Below are 16364 nucleotides of genomic sequence, written 5' to 3'. Positions count from 1 at the left end.
TCTGAAACAAAGGGAGTTTACATCAACGAAACGCGAGTGGTGGGAATAAGTTTGTTAAAACATTGAAGAAAAATATCAAATACAACTATGTGTAATAAATTAACTGCCAGTTCAGCAAAAGACAGAAAACGCTTAAATAATGTTTGTTTATTGGAAATAAAAGTTAATTCAGTGACGTCAGGTTTAAAGTAGATTTTCTCGAAAACGAGGTAACCTCATTCGGACACAATATCTCAGAGTGCGTCACATTTACTAATTTAACTTGAATTTTTTACTAGGACATTGCATGTAGTAGAATTATATTTTTGTTTGTTTAATTGTCGCCACAATCGCAATAAAAAAATAAATGACCAATAGCAAGCGTAGATTTGTATAATCAGCGATATTCCGATATCATTATTAGGCTAGGAATGGGTGAGTGTGGCGTCAGGTACAGGTGGTATTTACCGTTGGAAGTGTCTTATTTGTTGTAAGGAAACCAACAATGCGGCGCAGAAAGAACATATATGATTACGATTAGAATATGTTCTTATTCCTATCCATTATGAACCTTGGTACCTTATGAAATAGTAACTCATGCTTATGTTATTGTTCCAAGATCTGCTCATGCTTTATATCATCAATGCATCATACATGCTTTTTTAAATGAAAATGCCTTTAAATATTTATATTTGCATATTGATAAGCAAACGAACATATGTAACCTTATTTTGTATGTTACAGTGCTCAGCTTCACTTTGTCTGGCAATGGAACGTCAGGGGGTTTTACTGTCCAAGAGAACGCATCCCTGCAATTGACGTGTTCCACGTCTGCCGATGTTCAGTATGTAACCTATTATAGAAGATATTCGGTTAAGGTGGCTGATATTATAACCGCAGTAGGGTACGGATCATCAGGCTGTGGTACAGACCCCATACCGCCGTCCTACCTTATCTGCTCCTGTGTCAGTAGGAGGCAGTACGCTTGTGTTATTCAGAACGTCACCAGAGACATGAACGAGAACGTTTGGTTTTGTCTCCCTCGAGGACTGAACATAACGGACAACAGTACGGATAAAAAAATTGTCGTAACAAGTATGTATTTTCGTCCACACACGTATATAATATCAGATCCCATGGAGGGTGATAGCATATAATGTTTACGCGAGAAAGTTAATGTCATCCGAGGTTGACATTATCTTTTTGAGGGTTAACATTATATGATATCACCCTCCATGGGATCTGATGTTTTATTTATTATACCGTATAAATGTTTTGATATTGAAATGTAAAACAATATAGTCTCTGTGAACAGAAAAAAACAATTTATTGTTATAATAAAAAATAACGTCAAAGAAAATCAGGTATATCACAGTTAAAATGTCTGTTATCACATCGGGAAAACAATTTATTTTCCATTACAATGGAATGCACAGTGCAATTATTTAAGTTGTGCAATGTAAAAATAACCATTATTGATTTCGCATGAAATGCAAATTATTTTGGGTAACACAGGAATAACCTAAGCAACGTTCATTTGCTTGTCAATGCGATAGTTTGTGGTCACAGTTGACTTGACGGTACTGTTTGCTTGCACAATCTCTGTTTTTGGTGTGGGCATGTCAATCTTTAAAAATTCATTGTCTGCTTTAAATATATTATTTAAATCATTAATAGACAATTCTTGAATGTGTTCAGATGTTTCCGGTTGTTTTGACGCTATGCAAAGCAAATCGCTACTCAATGCATCTGATATATGTCACTGGTTTCCCTCTGTCAACCTACGGGAGTAGCTCTTGATTCATGATTCAGGTTTATGTCCTGTAGCTATGATGAGCTTGCGTGCCTCAAACAAACAAGCAGTTGTTGATATATGTTACACAGCGTGTTCTCCCGAGCTGAATTTTGCAAAACCAAAAGACATAAGCAGTTACAAAGCTTTCTTATGAAGGTTCGAAATATCTTCACCGGGCACATTATTCACTAGGCCGGGCGTACATTTTAGCTTCATCAAATGTGTCAAATGGGGTCGAATCACGTATGAAAAATAGTAAAGTATTTTTATTTGAACAAAAACTGTAAAACGCGTGTAATAGCAAACGTCAATCTTACACGAACACATTTGACAGTGGTTGAAATAATTTTATTATTTAACATCTTTTAGTGATGCAATTAATGCCAGTATATTTTTTTATATAACAAGTATATAAAAATATTGTTTTCTTTAAATTAGGATTAGAAAAAGTTAGTCTTTTTAACTAAGGTACATTAATGATGATATAAATATACGATAACAAGGCAAGCACTGAATCAAAGTTTAATATTTACACCTCAACTGCCATTCCTTAAATGAACTGCTATTCCGCTATTGTGGTCATCATCCAATGAACGCAACATCCTCGGATATGTTCTACATATATGTATATATGAACATTGTTGATATTGTTATTTTTTTGTACTGTGTCAGAATATCCCGTTTAATATAAATCAACATTTTAGGAAGTATTAATTTTAAGATATTTTAAATGCATTGTTGCCATAAGTGTTTCAATTTTACGTTTAAAAGTGATGTCAAGTGATTGATATTTAACGACCTCAATCCCGGGGAATCCATGTCCGAACAACAGAAGAGCATTAGACTGGTTCTTTCACAACCGCTTAAATTACTATTTTTACGCACTACTGATATATAAACGTCATTTCTGATTGTGTACAATGTTTCAATTCGCAACTTTAAAAAAGATTGGTCAAAGTTGCAAATCAAACAATGTTTGCGTGAATTATCGCATCGCATTGTGACTTAGATTAGGGTTAACCATAGGGGTGTTTTACATTTATGACAGTTTATACAGCTTTAAGTTTAATGGTGTCAATTTTAACGGCTCAGGCTTGCGCTGTCAGTGTTAAAAATGTTTAAAATGTTTCAGACAATTAAATCCATGTATTCGGTTAATCTTATAAATACTGAAAACAGGACGGTTTAATCGTTGATATAAATATAACTGTTTATATCCAGTTCGACTAGATGTTTTGAAGTACAAAATGTCCCACTAGAGGTTTGACAACAAAGAAATATTGTATTTACCTTATTTTAAAGGTCATAATTAGTGGGAATGTTGAAGAAATTGGATGGATCTTTCAGCTTCTTAAGGTCATGGTCAGCAATCTCTTGTTTATTTTCAACTGATTCTTTCCTTATTTCTGCAATTCTGTTTACTTTGCTTTGAACGTTTTTTCTGAAGGTAGCAAATTCACTATCTGTTGATATATCAATTAGCCACGTTCCCTTTATATATTTTGAAAGTCAATATTTCACTGCATGCATGGTTGATTTATACAACAGCTGTCCTATTTCGTTCCGAACTGATGCACAAAATATTCTCAAGTAGTTGTTCAGCGTATATTTTGGCATTTCTTCTGATTCGCTGATTTTTTTTCTTTTGCGCCAAAATACGCACAAAAGATTTTAATACGTGTTGTACTTGCCGTATCTTTTGAACCATCTAAATCAACTATTTATCCGACTCGGACAACGATTCAAACTGTTTAATTACATCAATTTTTCGAAGCGCTTGATTGTTTCATATTTTAAAAAGAGCCTAACGATCAGTACCTTAATAACGTCACGGTACTTTTTTAGATCCGCGAGAGGGTAAAATATTCATGTCACTTGGTAACATTACGGATTTCTAATAGCGTGTATAAGCGAGATATGTTTTGGAAAAATACCTGAGGTATAATAATATATTCTATTGCCGTAGCATATATGTTTAACAGTCGTTACAAGAATGTACAGTCGTCTTTAAATCTATGAAACATCGTTGTAGTTGGATTTTCGTCGTAACATGTATGTATTATTGTCGAAAAAAGTATGCATTATAGTCGTTACAAGTATGTTTCAGCATCGGATCAAGTATTTTTCATCATCATTATAAGTATGTTTTATCGTCGATACAAGCGTGTATCAGTGTCGATACAAGTTTGCATTATCACCGTTACAAGGATGTCTTATCGTCTAATCTTAGTCAAAATATATATTATCTTAATTAAACGTATTTAGTATAATCGTAACAGATAATTTATGTCGTCGAATGAAGTATTTTATAATCATAAAAAATATGTTTTATTTTCGTAGGAAGTATGTATTATAGCCGTAACCAAGTACGTTATCTTTACAAGAATGTATTCACGCAGTTACAACTATGTATTGTCGCCTTTACAAGTAAGCATTGACGCAGTTACAAGTATGTCTTGATGCAGTTACAAGTATGTACTTTCCCTGTTAAAAATATGTATTGTCGCCTTTACAAGTATGTATTATCGCCGATAAACGAATGTATGGTAGCAGTTACCAGCATGTAATGGCGCAGTTACTAGTATGTATTGTCGCCTTTACATGTATGTATAGTCGCCTTTGCAAGTATGTATTGACGCAGTTACAAGAACGTATTGACGCAGTTACAATTATGTATTAACGCAGTTACAAATATGTAATGATGAATATACAAGTTTGTATTTTCGCCTTTACAAGTATGTATTGACTCAGTTACAAGTAAGTATTGAAGCAGTTACAAGTATGTATTGACGCAGTTACAAGTATGTATTAAAGCAGTTACAAGTATGTATTTTCACCTTTACAAGTATGTATTGACTCAGTTACAAGTATGTATTGACGTAGTTACAAGTATGTATTGACCCAGTTACAAGTATGTATTTTCGCCTTTACAAGTATTTATTGACGCAGTTACAAGTATGTATTGACTTAGTTACAAGTATGTATTGACGCAGTTACAAGTATGTATTGAAGCAGTTACAAGTATGTATTTTCGCCTTTACAAGTATTTATTGACTCAGTTACAAGTATGTATTGACGGAGTTACAAGTATATATATTCGCAGTTCAAGTATGTATTTACTCAGATACAAATATGTATTGACGCAGTTACAAGTATGTATATTCGCAGTTACAAGTATGTATTAACGCAGTTACAAGTATGTATTGACGCAGTTACAAGTATGTATTGACACTGTTACAACTATGGATTAACGCAGTTACTAGTATGTATTGACGCAGTTACAAGTATGTATTGACACTGTTACAACTATGGATTAACGCAGTTACAAGTATGTATTGACTCAGTTACAATCATGTATTGTCGCCTTTACAAGTATGTATTGACGCATTTACAACTATGTATTTTTATTGTCATAAGTATGTATTGTCGCCTTCACAAGTATGTATCATCGCCCTTACAATAATGTATCGTCGCAGTTACGAGAATGGTATGGCGCAGTTACAAGTATGTTTTGTAGCCGTTACAAGTATTTATTGTCGTCTTTGAAACTAGGTTTTGACTCAGTTACAAGTATGTTTTGACGCAGTTACAATTATGTATTGATGCAGTTACAAGTATGTTTTATCGCTTCTTTAAGTATGTGTTGACGCAATTACAAGTTTGTAATGACGGATTTACAAGTATGTATTGACGTGTTGACAAGTATGTATTGTCTAATTTGCAAGTATGTATTGACACAGTTACAAGTATGTATTGATGCAATTACAAGCATATATTGGCGCAGTTGCAAGTATAAATTGTCGCCTTTTCAAGTTTGTATTGATTCAATTACAAGTATGAATGGCATAGTTGCAAGTATGTATTGACGCAGGTACAAGTATGTATTGTCGCCTTTGCAAGTTTGTATTGATGCACTTCTAAGTATGTATTTTACGCAGTAACAAGTATATATTGGCGCAGTAACAAGTATGTTTTGACGCCTTTGCATGTTTGTAATGGCGCAGTTACAAGTATGTATTGTCGGAGTTACCAGTATGTATTGAAGCCGTAACAAGTGTGAATTGTCGCAGTTACAAGTATGTGTTGACGCAGATAACAGTATGTATTGACGCAGTTACAAGTATGCATTCGCAGTTACCAGTATGTATTGACCCAGTTACAAGTATGTTTTGACGCAGTTACAAGTATGTATTGTCGCAGTTACAAGTATGTTTTGTCGCAGTTACCCACATTTATTGCAAAGTTACAAGTATCTATTGACGCAGTTACAAGTATGTATTGGCACAGTTACAAGTATGTATTGACACAGTTACAAGAATGTATTGACACAGTTACCAGTATGTAATGACGCAGTTAACAGTATGTATTTACGGAGTTATAAGTATGTATTGACACAGTTACAAGAATGTAGTGTGGCAGTTAAAAGTATGTATTGACGCAGTTACAAGTATGTATTGACGTAGTTACCAGTATGTATTGAAGCAGTAACAATATTGTATGGACGCAGATTCAAGTATGTATTGACGCAGTTACATGTATGTATTGACGCAGGTACAAGTATGTATTGATAAAGTTACAAGTATGTATTGTCGCAGTTAAAAGTATGTATTGACACAGTTACAAGTACGTATTGACGCAGTAACAAGTATATATTGACGCAGTTACAAGTATTTATTGTCGCCTATGTAAATATGTATTGACGCATTTACAAGTATGTTTTGACGCAGTTACAAGTATGTATTGACGACGTTACAAGTATTTATTGTCGCCTTTGCAAGTATGTATTGACGCATTTTCAAGTATGTTTTGACGCAGTAACAAGTATGTATTGACGCAGTTGCAAGTGTTTATTGTCGCAATTGCAAGAATGTATTGACGCATTTACAGGTATGTATTGTCGCCTTTGCAAGTGTGTATTATCCTCTTTGCAAGTATGTATTGACTCAGTTACAAATATGTATGGACGCAGTTACAAGTATGCATTGGCAAATATACGTGTACATATTGACGTAGTTACAGGTATGTATTGTGGCCTTTGCAAATGAGTATTGACGCAGTTACAAGTATGTATTGACTCAGTTACAAGTATGGATTGAAGCACATGTATTTATTTACGCAGTTACAAGTATGTACAGAGTCCTTTGCAAGTATGTATTGTCGCAGTTACAAGTATGTATTGATGCAGTTACAAGTATGCATTGACGCAGTTACAAGTATGTATTGACACAATTACATGTATGTATTGACGCAGTTACAAGTATGTATTGACGCAGTTACAAGTATGTATTGACACAGTTACAAGTATGTATTGACACAGTTACCAGTATGTATTGTCGCAGTTACAAGTATGTATTGTCGCAGTTACCCATTTTTATTGCAAAGTTACAAGTATGTATTGGCGAAGTTACAAATATTTATTGTCGCCTTCGCAAGTATGTATTTACGCATTAACAAGTATGTTTTGACGCAATTACAAGTATGTATTGACGCAGTTACAAGTATTTATTGTCGCCTTTGCAAATATGTATTGACGCAGTTATAAGTATATATATTCGCAGTTTCAAGTATGCATTGACGCAGTTACAAGTACGTAATGGCGCAGTTACAAGTATTTTTTTTCCCTTTATAAGTATGTATTGTCGCCTTTACAAGTATGTATTGACGCCGTTAAATGTATAGATTGTCGCCTTTGTAAATATGTATTGACGCAGTTTCAAGTATTTATTGTCTCCTTTGCAACTATGTATTGACGCAGTTACAATTATGTATTTACTCAGTAACAAGTATGTATTATAGCCTTTGCAAGTATTTATTGTTGCTTTAGCAAGTATGTATTGACTCATTTACAAGTATGTATTGACGCAGTTGTAAGTATGTATTGACGCAGTTACAAGTATGTATTGTAGCAGTTTCAAGTATTTATAGAGGCAGTTACAGGTATTTATTAACGCAGTTACAAGTATGTTTTATCGCCTTTGCAAGTGTGTATTGTCGTCTTTGAAAGTATGTATTGACGCTGTTACAAATATGCATTGACGCAGTTACAAGTATGTATTGGCGCAGTTACACGTTTATATTGACGTATTTACAAGTATGTATTGTGGCCTTTTCAAGTGAGTATTGACGCAGTTATAAGTATGTATTGACGCAGTTTAAAGTATGTATTGACTCAGTTACATGTATGTATGGAAGCACAAGTATGTATTAACGCAGTTACCAGTATGTTTTGACGCAGTTACAAGTATGTTTTGATGCAGTTAAAAGTATTTATTGTCGAAGTCACCGTTATGTATTATCGCAGTTACAAGTATGTATTGACACAGTTAAAAGAATGTATTGACACAGTTTCCAGTATGTAATGACACAGTTACAAGTATTATTGACACAGTTACCAGTATGTATTATCGCAGTAACAAGTTTGTTTTGTCGCAGTTACCCATATTTATTGCAAAGTTACAAGTATGTATTGACGCAGTTTCAAGTATGTATTGACGCATTTACAAGTATGTATTGACACAGTAATAAGTATGTATTGACACAGTTACAAGTATGTATTGTCGCAGTTACAAGTATGTATTGACACAGTTACTAGTATGTATTGACACAGTTACAAGTATGTATTGTCGCAGTAACAAGTATGTTTTGTCGCAGTTACCCATATTTATTGCAAAGTTACAAGTATGTATTGACGCATTTACAAGTATGTAATGACACAGTAATAAGTATGTATTGACACAGTTACAAGTATGTATTGACGACGTTACAAGTATTTATTGTCGCCTTTGCAAGTATGTATTGACGCATTTTCAAGTATGTTTTGACGCAGTTACAAGTATGTATTGCCACAGTTACCAGAATGTATTGACGCAGTTACCAGTATGTATTGAAGTAGTAACAATATTTTATGGACACAGATTCAAGTATGTATTGATGCAGTTACAGGTATGTATTGACGCAGTTACCAGTATGTATTGACTCAGTTACAATTATGTATTGACTCAGTTACAAATATGTATTGTCACAGTTAAAAGTTTGTATTGACGCAGTTACCAGTATGTATTGACGCAGTTACAAGTATATATTGACAGAGTTACAAGTATGTATTGTCGCAGTTACAAGTATGTATTGTCGCAGTTACCCATTTTTATTGCAAAGTTACAAGTATGTATTGACGCAAATACAAGTATGTATTGACGCAGTTACAAGTATGTATTGACACAGTTACAAGTATGTATTGACACAGTTACAAGTATGTATTGTCGCAGTTACAAGTATGTTTTGACACAGTTACCATTATGTATTGACGCAGTTACCAGTATGTATTGAAGTAGTAACACTATTTTATGGACAGAGATACAAGTATGTATTGATGCAGTTTCAAGTATGTATTGAGGCAGTTACAAGTATGTATTGACACAGTTACAAGTATGTATTGACCAAGTTACAAGTATGTATTGTCACTGTTAAAAGTATGTATTGACGCAGTTACCAGTATGTATTGATGCAGTTACAAGTATGTATTGATGCAGCTACCAGTACGTATTGACTTAGTTACAAGTATGTTTTGACGCAATTACAAGTATGTATTGACGCAGTTACAAGTATTTATTGCCGCCTTTTCAAGTATGTATTGACGCATTTAAAAGTATGTTTTGACACAGTTACAAGTATGTATTGGCGCAGTTAGAAGTATTTTTGTCACCTTTGCAAGTATGTATTGACGTATTTACAAATATGTATTGACGCAGTTATAAGTATGTATATTCGCAGTTTCAAGTATGTATTATCGCAGTTACAAGAATGTAACGTTGCAGTTACTAGTATGTAATGGCGCCTTTAAAAGTATGTATTGTAGCCGTTAGAAGTTTGTACTGACGCAGTTTCAAGTATATATTTTCCCTTTTATAAGTATGTATTGTCGCCTTAACAAGTATTTATTGTCGCCTTTGAAGGTATGTATTGACTCAGTTACAAGTATGTATTGACGCAGTTACAAGTATGTATATTCGCAGTTATAAGCATGTATTGTCGCAGTTACAAGTATGTATTGACGCAGTTACAATCATGTATTGACGCAGTTACAAGTATGTTTTGTCGGTTTGCAACTATGTTTTGACGAAATTTCAAGTATGTTCTGTCGACTTTCCAAGTATGTATTAACGCAGTTACAGGTATGTATTGGCGCAGTTGCCAGTATAAATTGTCACCTTTGCAAGTATGCATTGACTCAGTTATAAGTATGTAATGGCGCAGTTACAAGTATGTATTGTAGCCGTTACAAGTATGTACTGACGCACTTACAAGTATTTTTTTTCCTTTTATAAGTATGTATTGTCACCTTTACAAGTATTTATTGTCGCCTTTGCATGTATGAATTGACGCTTTTACAAGTATGTATTGACGCCGTTAAATGTATAGATTGTCGCCTTTGTAAATATGTATTGACGCAGTTTCAATTATTTATTGTCTCCTTTGCAACTATGTATTGACCCAGTTACAATAATGTATTTACGCAGTAACAAGTATGTATTATAGCCTTTGCAAGTATTCATACTTGCTTTAGCAAGTATGTATTGACGCAGTTTCAAGTATGTATTGACTTATTTACAAGTATGTATTGACGCAGTTGTAAGTATGTATTGACGCAGTTACAAGTATGTATTGTAGCAGTTACAAGTATGTATAGGGGCAGTTATAGGTATTTATTAACGCAGTTACAAATATGTATTATCGCCTTTGCAAGTGTGTTTTGTCGTCTTTGCAAGTATGTAATGCTGTTACAAATATGTATTGACGCAGTTACAAGTATGTATTGGCGCAGTTACACTTTATATTTACGTAATTACTGGTATGTATTGTGGCCTTTGCAAGTGAGTATTGACGCAGTTATAAGTATGTATTGACGCAGTTTAAAGTATGTATTGACTCAGTTACATGTATGTATTGAAGCACAAGTATGTATTAACGCAGTTACAAGTATGTAAAGTCGCCTTTACAAGTGTGTATTGTCGCCTTTGCAAGAATGTATTTACATAGTTACAAGTATGTATTGACGCAGTTACAAGTATGTATAGACGCAGTTACAGTTATTTATTAACACAGTTACAAGTATGTATTGTCGGCTTTGCAAGTGTGTATTGTCGTCTTTGCAAGTATGTATTGACACAGTTACAAATATGTATTAACCTAGTTACCCGTATGTATTGTCGCAGTTACCTGTATGTTTTGCAAAGTTACAAGTATGTATTGACCCAGTTACAAGTATGTATTGTCACAGTTAAAAGTATATATTGACACAGTTACTAGAATGTATTGACACAGTTACCAGTATGTATTGACGCAGTTACCAGTATGTATTGACGCAGTTACAAGCATGTATTGACACAGTTAAAAGAATGTATTGTCGCAGTTAAAATTGACGCAGTTACCAGTGTGTATTGACGCAGTTACCAGTATGTATTGGCTCAGTAACAAGTATGCATTGGAGCATTTACAAGTATGTATTGATGAAGTTACAAGTATGTATTGACAAAGTTACAAGTATATATTGTCCTCTTATCAAGTATGTATTGACGCAGTTTCAAGTATGTATTTTCCCTGTTATAAGAATGTATTTTCGCTTTTACAAGTATGTATTCTCGCAGTTACAAGAATGTATCGTTGCAGTTACCAGTATGTAATGGCGCAGTTACAAGTATGAATTGTAGCCGTTACAAGTATGTACTGACGCAGTTTCAAGTATATATTTTCCCTTTTATAAGTAGTATAAGTATTTATTGTCGCCTTTGCAATTATGTATTGACGCATATACAAGTATGTATTGAAACAGTTACTAGTATGTATTGTCGCCTTTGTAAGTATGTTTTGTCGCAGTTACAAATATGTATTGACGAATTTACAAGTATGTATTGTCGACTTTACAAGTATGTATTGACTCAGTTTCAAGTATGTATTGACGCAGTTACAAGTATGTATATTCGCAGTTTCAAGTATGAATTGTCGCAGTTACAAGTATGTTTTGACGCAGTTACAAGTATGTATTGACTCAGTTACAATCATGTTTTGTCGGTTTGCAAGTATGTTTTGACGCAATTACAAGTATGTTTTGGCACAGTTACAAGTATGTTTTGTCAACTTTGCAAGTATGTAATGACGCAGTTACAAGTATGTATTGGCGCAGTTGTCAGTTTAAATTGTCGCCTTTGCAAGTATGCATTGACGCAGTTACCAGTATGTAATGGCGCAGTTACAAGTATGTATTGTAGCCGTTACAAGTATGTACTGACGCACTTACAAGTATGTTTTTTCCCTTTTATAAGTATGTATTGACGCATTTACAAGTATGTATTGACGCCGTTAAATGTATAGATTGTCGCCTTTGTAAATATGCATTGAAGCAGTTTCAAGTATTTATTGTCTCATTTGCAACTATGTATTGACGCAGTTACAATTATGTATTAACGCAGTAACAAGTATGTATTGTAGCCTTTGCAAGTATTTATTGTTGCTTTAGCAAGTATGTATTGACGCAGTTTCAGGTATGTATTTACTCAGTTACAAGTGTGTATTGACGCAGTTACAAGTATGTAGTGACGCACTTACAAGTATGTTTTGTCGACTTTGCAAGTATGTATTGAAGCAGTTACAGGTATGTATTGGCGCAGTTGCCAGTATAAATTGTCGCCTTTGCAAGTATGCATTGACGCAGTATGAATGGCGCTGTTACAAGTATGTTTTGTCGCCTTTCCAAGTATGTATTGTCGCAGTTAAAAGCAAGTATAGACGCAGTTACAAGTATGTATTGACGCAGTTACAAGCATATATTGACGCAGTTACAAGTATATATTGTCGCCTTTGCAAGTATGTATTGGCGCACTTAAAAGTATGTATTGACGCATTTACAAGTATGTATTGTTGCCTTTGCAAGTTTGTATTGACGCAATTATAAGTATGTATTGTCGCCTAAGCAATTATGTATTGAAGCAGTTACAGGTATGTATTGGCGCAGTTGCCAGTATAAATTGTCGCCTTTGCAAGTATGCATTGACGCAGATACAAGTATGAATGGCGCTGTTACAAGTATGTTTTGTCGCCTTTCCAAGTATGTATTGACGCAGCTAAAAGCATGTATAGACGCAGTTACAAGTATGTATTGACGCAGTTACAAGCATGTATTGACGCAGTTACACGTATGTATTGTCGCCTTTGCAAGTATGTATTGGCGCACTTAAAAGTATGTATTGACGCATTTACAAGTATGTATTGTCGCCTTTGCAAGTTTGTATTGACGCAATTATAAGTATGTATTGTCGCCTAAGCAAGTATGTATTGAAGCAGTTACAACTATGTATCGCCTTTTAAGGTATGTATTGACGCAAAGACAAGTATGTGTTGACACAGTTACAAATATGTATTGACGCAGTTATAAGTATGTATTGTCGCCTGATGAAGTATGTATTGACGCAGTTACAAGTATGTTTTGAACCAGGTACAAGTATGTTTTGTCACCTTTGCAAGTATGAATTGACGCAGTTATAAGTATGTATCGCCATTTAAGGTATGTATTGATGCAAATACAAGTATGTTTTGATACAGTTACAAATAATATGTATTGACGCAGTAACAAGTATGTATTGTCGCCTTATCAAGTATGTATTGACGCAGTTTCAAGTATGTTTTGACACAGTTATAAACATGTATTTGCGCACTTTAAAGTATGTTTTGACGCAATAACAAGTATGTTTTGACACAGTTACAAGTATGTATCGACGTAATTACAAGAATGTATTGTTGCCTTTACAAGTATGTATTGACGCAGTTACAAGTATATATTGACGCAATTACATGTATGTATTGACGCAGTTGCCAGTATAAATTGTCGCCTTTGCAAGTGTGTATTGACGCAGTTACAAGTATAAATGGCGCAGTTGCAAGTATGTTTTGGCGCCTTTCCAAGTATGTATTGATCCAGTAACAAGTATGTATTGACGCAATTACAAGCATGCATCGACGCAGTTACAAGTATGTATTGTCGCCTTTTCAGATATGTATTGACTCAAATACAAGTATGTATTGACACAGTTACAAGTATGTATTGAAGCAGTTATAAGTATGTATAGACGCAGTTACAAGTATGTTTTGACACAGTTACAAGATTGTGTTGACGCAGTAACAAGTATGCATTGGAACAGTTACAAGTATGTATTGATGCAGTTACAGGTATGTATTTACGAAGTTACAAGTATATATTGTCGCCTTAACAAGTATGTATTGATGCAGTTACAGGTATTTATTTTCCCTTTAATAAGTATGTATTTTCGCCTATACAAAATCGTATAATCGCCGTTACAAGAATGTACCGTCGCAGTTACAAGTATGTAATGGCGCAGTTACAAGTATGTATTGTAGCCGTTACAAGTATGTACTGACGCACTTACAAGTATGTTTTTTCCCTTTTATAAGTGTGTATTGTCGCCTTTACTAGTATTTATTGTCGCCTTTGCAAGTATGTATTGACGCATTTACAAGTATGTATTGACGCCGTTAGATGTATAGATTGTCGCCTTTGTTAATATGTATTGACGTAGTTACAATTATATATTTACGCAGTAACAAGTATGTATTGTCGCCTTTGCAAGTATTTATTGTTGCTTTAGCAAGTATGTATTGACCCAGTTTCAGGTATGTATTGACTCAGTAACAAGTATGTTTTGACGCAGATACAAGTATGTATTGGCGCAGTTGCCAGTATAAATTGTCGCATTTGCAAGTATGCATTGACGCAGTTACAAGTATGTATTGTCGCCTTTGCAAGTATGTATTGACGCAAATACAAGTATCTTTTGAAGCAGATACCCGTTTGTATTAACGAAGTTCGAAGTATGTTTTGACGCCTTTACAAGTATGTATTGATTCAGTTACAAGTATATATTTTCTCTGTTATAAGTATGTATTGTCGCCCTTACAAGTATGTATTATCTCCTTTAAAACAATGTATCGTCGCAGTTACAAACATGTAATGACGCAGATACAAGTATGTATTGTCGCCTTTACAAGTATGTATTGACGCAGTAACAGGTATGTATTTTCCCTGTTTTAACTATGTATTGTCGCCTTTACAAGTATTCATTATCGCCGTTACACGAATGTATCGTCGCAGTAACCAGTATATAATGGTAGTTACAAGTATGTATTGATGTCGTTACAAGTATGTATTGACGCCTTATAAGTATGTGTTTTCCGTGTTATAAGTATGTTTTGTCTCCTTAACAAGATGTATTGACGCAGTTACAAGTTTTTAATTTCCCTTTTATAAGTATGTATTGTCGCTTTTACGAGTATGTTTTATCGACGTTACAAAAAGGTGTCGTCGCAGTTTACAGAATCGTAATGGCGCAATTACAAGTATGTATTGTAGCCGTTACAAGTATATATTGTCACCTTTACAATAATGTATTTTCCCTTTTATAAGTGTTTATTGTCGCCTTTACAAGTATTAATTGTCGTCTTTGCAAGTATAAATAATCGCCGTTTAAAGAATATCTCGTCGCAGTAACAAGCATGTAATGGAGCAGATACAAGTTGTTTTGTCACCTTTACAAGTATGTATTGACGCAGTTACAAGTATGTATTTTCCCTGTTATAAGTATGTTTTGACGCCTTAACAAGTATCTATTGTCGCCGTTACAAGAATGTATTGTCACAGTTAACAGTATATATTGGCACAATTACACGTTTTTTATTTTCGCTGTAACTATTATGTTTTTTCCCTGTTATAAGTATGCATTGTCGCCTTTACAAGTATGTTTTATTGCCGTTACAAGAATATATCGTCGCAGTTACCAGTATGTGATGGCGCAGTAACAAGTTTGTATTGTAGCCGTTACAAGTATGTATTGTCGCATTTGCAAGTATGTATATTCGCAGGTACAAGTATGTATCCTGGCAATTACCATATGTATTGTCCCAGTAACAAGTATACATATCCGCAGTTACAATAATATATTCACAGTTACAAGTAATTATTGTAACGTATGTATTTTCACCGTTACAAGTACATATATTCGCAGTTAGAAGTATTTATTGCCGCAGTTTTAAGTACGTATTTTCGCAGGTACAAGTAATTATATTCGCAATGGCAAGTATGTATACTTACAGTTACAAGAATGTATTGACTCAGTAACAAGTATGCATATTCGCAGTTTAAAGTATGTATTGTCACAGTTACAAGTATATTTTTCCGCAGTTAAAAGTATTGAATGTCGCAGTTACAAATATATATACTTACAGTTACAAGTACGTATTGTTTCAGTTATAAGTATGTATTGTCGCATAATAAAGTATTTATATTAACGGTAACAAATATATATTGGTGCTGTTAAAAATTTGCATTGTCGCCGTTACAATATTGTGTCGTCCCTGGTACCAGTTTGTATTGTCGTAGTTACCACTACATATTATCGCGGAATGCAGTATATATTGTCGTAGTTACAATTATGTATTGCCGCAGTTTGAAGAATGTATTGTCGCCGTTACACGTATGTATTGTAGCCGTTGCAATTATGTATTCTCGCTGTAACAAGTATGTATC

At 34.1% G+C, this 16364-nt stretch overlaps 1 protein-coding gene across 2 annotated transcripts in view; it reads left to right on the top strand.

Moving 5' to 3' along the window:
• Positions 1–16364, top strand: part of LOC128234529 (hemicentin-1-like) — a 101223-nt gene that overhangs the window by 9725 nt on the left and 75134 nt on the right. For both annotated transcript variants that reach the window (XR_008260957.1, XM_052948792.1), the window contains exon 2: positions 724–1074. Coding sequence is in view for 1 of the 2 variants with exons in the window: in XM_052948792.1 (XP_052804752.1) it covers positions 724–1074 (351 nt within the window). In the remaining variant the exon portion in view is untranslated. The remainder of the gene's footprint in view (positions 1–723; positions 1075–16364) is intronic.

The sequence above is a fragment of the Mya arenaria genome, chromosome 5 (assembly GCF_026914265.1).
Source record: "Mya arenaria isolate MELC-2E11 chromosome 5, ASM2691426v1".
NCBI classification, from domain to species: domain Eukaryota; kingdom Metazoa; phylum Mollusca; class Bivalvia; order Myida; family Myidae; genus Mya; species Mya arenaria.
Note: the sequence above shows the minus strand (reverse complement) of the source record. Positions and strands in the feature narration are given on the sequence as shown.